Source organism: Solanum dulcamara, chromosome 2, assembly GCF_947179165.1.
Source record: "Solanum dulcamara chromosome 2, daSolDulc1.2, whole genome shotgun sequence".
Taxonomy (NCBI): domain Eukaryota; kingdom Viridiplantae; phylum Streptophyta; class Magnoliopsida; order Solanales; family Solanaceae; genus Solanum; species Solanum dulcamara.
The window spans coordinates 7,192,057-7,198,056 of record NC_077238.1 but is presented as its reverse complement, the minus strand read 5'-3'; the positions used below and the strand labels follow the sequence as shown (position 1 = coordinate 7,198,056).

Sequence of the window (6,000 nt, the reverse complement as noted above, 5' to 3'; positions counted from 1 at the left end):
TCTAAGTTGTTGTATGTCAAGACCGAGAATGCGATTACGCATCTAGGTCGAGACCAATATAAGTTCAACACTAATAAATGTGAGCAAATCGTAGCATGCAATAATATATTCAAAATAGTATAAAATAAGTATAAGTTAATAAAAACAACCGTGCTAGAACCAAGGGACTCGAGGGGTGCCTAATACCTTTCCCCTAGTCAATAGAATTTCTTATCCGAATTTCTAGTTTGCAAACCAATAAAATAAATAGTCAACTTCCTTTTGATTAGGAATTTAAATGAGGTGACTTGGTACACCAAAACTTAATTTCAAGTGGCGACTCTGAACAAATAATTAAAAATAATCTCTTTCAATACCGTCACTTAAATTGAAAAAATCCATACGAAAAAAGGGTGTGACGTGTACTACTATTTTAATAAGGGATATATTTACTGTAAATCACAAAGTTAAGGAATATATATATATTTCTAGCTCGACTCTGAATCGATGAATCCCCAAGATTAGAGGAGATATTTATTTCAGGTGGAGATAACACGTATATTTCTTGTACGATAAAGTTCTTCAATTATTCAATGATGCCAGATGCTGTTAGGTCAAAGATACTATAGATGCATATGGTGACGCAGCAATCACTTTGTTTGGACGGTTATTATGCATTGTTTCATAATATATCGTATTATCTTGTATTATATTGTGTTGTATAGTATCGTACTATATTGTTTTAGTGAATGCATGTTTGGATAGATTGTATCATTTTTCATTGTTACATAATATCATACATCCATAATTTGAATGATAAACCTACAAGAAATTGTAGGGTACGGAGTAGAGCTACTATGAAAAAGTAGAAAAAATAATAAAATATAATTATTAAGTATAGACAAAATGAGGAAAAAATATAAGGTAAAGACGCGATCACACCAAATCGATCGTTACAGAAAATGAGTTTTTTCATCGCTACCTAACGATGAATTCAAACAATACACTACAATAGAATTTAACACCTTGTTTGGATGGTTGTTACCCGTTGTATTATATTGTATTGTTAGTTTAAATACAATATTTATTTTAATTGTTACTTAAATTCTATTATATCGTATCGTTTAAATCCATCGTTAGGTAACGACGAAAAGACCCATTTTATGTAACGACCTATTTGGTGTGTTCACGTCGTTACCTTAATATTTTCTTCTCATTTTGTCTTTATTTATTATTTAATAATTATATTTCATCTTTTACTCTACCTTTTCATATAACTCTACCCCGTACCCTACCTTTTTTGTATGTTTTATCATTTGAATCATGGATGTGTGACATTATGTAACGACGGAAAATGATACAATCTATCCAAACACTGTATTCATTAAAACAATAAAGTACGATACAATACAACACGAATACGATACATTATGAAACAATACATAACAACCATCCAAACAAAGTGTAAGTAACTGTCAGAACAAACATTGTATTTAAACTAACAATAAAATACAACGGGTAACAACCATCCAAACAAGATGTAATGGTCCATCATAACGACAATTACTACTCCTTTTGTTTCAATTTGTTTGTATTAGTTATTATATGAACAATTAAAGAATATTAATTTTTCTTTAGTATAATTTCTTTAAAATATTTTTAATTGTTAACTATTGTGATTTATATTACTTTTTATGTAGAATTTAAATATGTAAATTTTATTTTATAAGAATTAAAAAATTTAAATCCGAATTCAGATCAAAATATTAGCTCAAGTCACATAAATTAAAACAGAGTGTGTACTTACATAGAAGCATAATAGACATATACAAGAAGGGTCAAGAAATACTGTATTGTGTCAAAATATTGTTACTGACCAAGCTATTTCAAGCTTTTAGCTAATGAATTGTTGCATCAACTACTTATTAAGAGGGTAGGCATACTTTCAACTGTATATCCTCAGATTTCTCCAATGTTTTGTTGTAGTTAAGAAACTTCTGTGGGGTAATGCGCCCCCTCTTTTCTTCGGGAAGTCGAGTTCGCTGGGCTGGTAATGCCAACATCCTACCTATGACGATGCTCAGGTAATGGGCCGAGGATGGCCCAGGTTGGAATCATGGTCGCCCATTATGTTAGTTTGATGGTTTTGGTAAAGAAATAAAGTTATGCTCATGCTATTACGGCTTCTCAATGAGATAAAGTTATGGTCTTGATTAAGAGATAAATTCCAGCTGCTTCGAACTTGTGTATAATGTGGCTATTACATTCTTGTTGAGCTTAGCCAACTGAGGAAGCAATAATCTCGGAGAAATTTAGGACAACAAACAGTTTGGAACATTTTAAGATCCTTTTTGAAGATTTAGATAATGATTTCTTCCACCAAGTTAGGCTAATCTCTATGTACATAAGGTTCTGAATTTTGAATATGGGTTTCTTATATTTATATTTTTCAATTCTTTAATAAGTTCATATTAACTTGATTAATTGTAAGTTATTACATAACTTAGAGAATTCAGAACTATACTTCTAAAATCTACTTTAGAGCTAAATCGTTAAAATTTCATGTGTCATGCTCTTATTGAACGAAAAAACCAGCCTCATTTTTAACCCTAAACCGGGCCGACCCACTTTTTATCCACACCCAAATCACTCTATCCGAAAGATGTCCTTGAGCCTCGAAAATCAATTGTAGATCCAAAACTCCCCATCTTTCTTCTCCTCAAATTTCTTATGCAACAAAACCAAGTTTTATTGGATATAATGTCCTAAATAAATATAAGGTATAATTGATGTAATTATTTCTATTTATTAAATTATTTTCTTACAAATTGAACAGTATAAAAAAGAAGTGCTTGGTATATAATGATTCCATGCATATGGTCAGAGGAAAGAACTAGTAATATTAACATTGCAAGTGCTAATCAGGGAACTGAATTAGACATGAGAGTTTTAATCAACGAACAAACATTTCCATTCATTAAGGAATTGGAAAAAGACCTTTATTCCATTGAAAGACAGAATCAACTTAACTCTTCCTAGATCCCCTCCCCACTTGTGAAATTACGCTGGATTTGTTGTTGTTACCTAGTCAATTCGAGAGAAGTACACAAGTGAAAGCATCATTCACAAGCTTGATAATGGCATCTCGAAACCTATAATAATCCTCAATGGTATTGTAAACTTGATGAGAGATCCTAGCATAACCTGTTATTGGATTTACCTTTCCTTCCAATGGCGCCGTGTAATATATCGGAACCTCAACCTTGAACGAAACTCTCAAATGAGTCCTCAACTTCAAAGCATCTTCAGTACCTGAAATCCCTAAACACGCAGGCATTCCCACCATTGCCATACTCGAACACATTTCTGGTGGCGTCCCTAATTCTGTCCCCCACGCCTTCACCAACATCTCCGCCATTTCAACAATCTTATCATGATTCCTTTTCCTTATCCCTTCAATCCCGCCTTCAAATCTGTTCACAAACAACTCTAGTACCTCTGGGATCACCAATTGTGCACTATAATCCCTCGTCCCTATCCAAGCACTCTCGATTGCCAATCCATTTCCATACTCAACTGATACCACTGGATGATGCAAATTCAACACTTTATCCGATCTCTTACAGTAAAAAAACGCTGCTGAAGGTGGAGAGAAAAACCACTTATGCAAATTACTTGTATAGAAATCAGCTCCAATGTCCCTCACATCAATTTCAACATTTCCAATAGCATGAGCACCATCAACGAAAATAACATCGACACCTTCATCTCTACACATCTGAACAAGTTCTTTTACTGGTATAACAACACTAGGCATTGAAGTAATATGATCAATTACAGCTAATCTAATTTTTCCCCCATTCATTTTCCCCATTTTGAGAGCTTTATCAAATTCAGTAAAAATTTCTTCATTCGAAGACAAAGGGAAAGGTAAATGTACCTCAATTACCTTTCCACCAGCGCGTGCAACATACGCCTGGACTGAACTTTTAACGGAACCGTAAGCGTAATGGAGCATGACAGCGGCGTCGCCGGGACGGAAATCGGAAGTAAAGAAAGACCAAGTTACGTATTGGAGAACGATTGCGGCGGCGGTGGTGGCGTTATCGACGATGGAGATTTCGTCGACGTCGGCGGCGTTGACTAAGGATTGGATTAAGGTACGGGATTTGAGCATGGAGGGTTTTAAGGTATTGTAGTAGAAGTAATCGGGTTGTTGAAGGAATTTGAGTTGCCATTGTTGTTGGGCGGAGATTATGGATTTCGGGCATGACCCGAAACTACCGTTGTTAATTCGGGCTATGCTGAGGTCGTGGTGTGAGAATTCCGCCGCGATTTCGGTTTCGGTGATGGGTTTTGTGGTGGTCGTTGGGGCGTTTCCATGGCGGAGGTGACCGGAAGACATGGTGGAACAGAGAAGTTTGTTAAGAGTTCAATTAGTTTTTGTTGGCATAGATAAATTAATTAAAGAAGAGGTAATAAACACTCTTAACATCATCTCAAATATATCATAAATTATTGAATATTATAAAAAAGTTCTTCCTCAAAATCGAAGCGATCAACTTGAGGTGGACACGAAGAAAATTTAACAGAAAATAATTTAAAATGTTATTTTTCTAATAAATATAATATTTAAATAGATTGTATAATTTTTTGTCGTTACATAACATTATATATCAATAATAATAGAGGGCCTTTTAACTCTTAAGCCACTAAAGCCATTGCTTGAGCTCCATATTGTACTTCCTTATTTATTTTCAAATTATATATATATATATATATATATATTCAAAGTGTTGTTAATTTCCACTTTCCTAGGGCAATGAATAATTTTTGGGAATAGTTTCCTTATGTGGGAAATTGTACTTTTTTATTTATTTCCTAATAATTTGAGTCTATATTATTATTTACCTTATATTTATCTTTTTTATTCTCTATTTTATTATTATTTTTTTCAATATCGATCGGTTCAGTTCGGTTTTAAGTATTATCGGTTCGATTTATCGATTTTTGAGTTTTAAATATGCTAAACCGATAACCAAATCAATAAGATATTTATTATCGATTTTTGGTCTTTAACGATTTAATTTTTGATTTAACCAATAAGAAAATGCTTTCAAAATAAATATACGACTTCTCCAACAATTTTCGAGAATCTTGAACATTACTGAAAAAGGAAAAAGAGTTTCTTAAGGAAAAAATTCAAATGCTCGTCGGATTTAACCCCAATTGGGACGAAATAATCTCTTAATTGTTTATCAACAAGGTCAATTTTTTTTGAAAAAGTGGATATGGAGAAGAAGAAGAAGAGAAGTAAAAAAAAAGAGAAATCAAACTCACAACCCTAGCCGTCTCATAACCCTTGTAGTCGTAGTTGCAACTTGCAAATTGTAGCCATCGTTTTTAGTTCTTTAGGTTTTGAATTTTGATTTTGTGAACCTAAAGCAGCAAAGCCTAAAGGACAAATACACTGTAAACTATAAAGTAGTGTGAAGTGTAAATTGTGTAGGACAATGATAGTATAATATAATGATTATATATTTATATTAATATTTTTTATTTGATATTTGTGTATGTGTAAATATTAAAATAGTAAATTATAAGTCTTAATAGGTTATCGGTTTACCCAATAATATTAAAAACCAATACCAAATTGATTACCCAATAATTTTTTTAAAATAACCGTTAACCCAATAACTCAATGACAATAAATCAACAACATTTTTTTTGATTCAGTTTATCGGTCAGTTCAATTTTTGCACACCCCTAATTGTAACTTACAAGTTACGAAAGAACAAAATATGCTTTTTGGTGTCTTTTTCAAAATTTTAAGAAATACAACAAGCCAACAAACAATCATTATATTGAAGGAACACAATACTATTTTGATATCGTTATATCAATTTATCAAATTCTTGAGCCATGTTTTATTATTCTAACTTTATTTTATAGTTTTTCTTGAAAATTTGTTATTGTCGATATTCTTATTAGTTCATAAGTATAATATATTCTTGTTTTAGT

At 32.3% G+C, this 6,000-nt stretch overlaps 1 protein-coding gene across 1 annotated transcript; it reads right to left on the bottom strand.

The window, feature by feature from the left end:
* Window positions 1–2,856: 2,856 nt before the first annotated feature.
* Window positions 2,857–4,483, bottom strand: LOC129880172 (probable L-cysteine desulfhydrase, chloroplastic). Its single transcript, XM_055954103.1, has one exon. It carries the CDS (start codon window positions 4,382–4,384, stop codon window positions 3,068–3,070), a length of 1,317 nt encoding a protein of 438 aa, XP_055810078.1. The 5' UTR covers window positions 4,385–4,483; the 3' UTR covers window positions 2,857–3,067.
* Window positions 4,484–6,000: the final 1,517 nt, after the last annotated feature.

Bases quoted from the DNA above. Each gene is read 5' to 3' on its own strand.
- LOC129880172 (XM_055954103.1), bottom strand. From the start codon at position 4,384: ATGTCTTCCGGTCACCTCCGCCATGGAAACGCCCCAACGACCACCACA.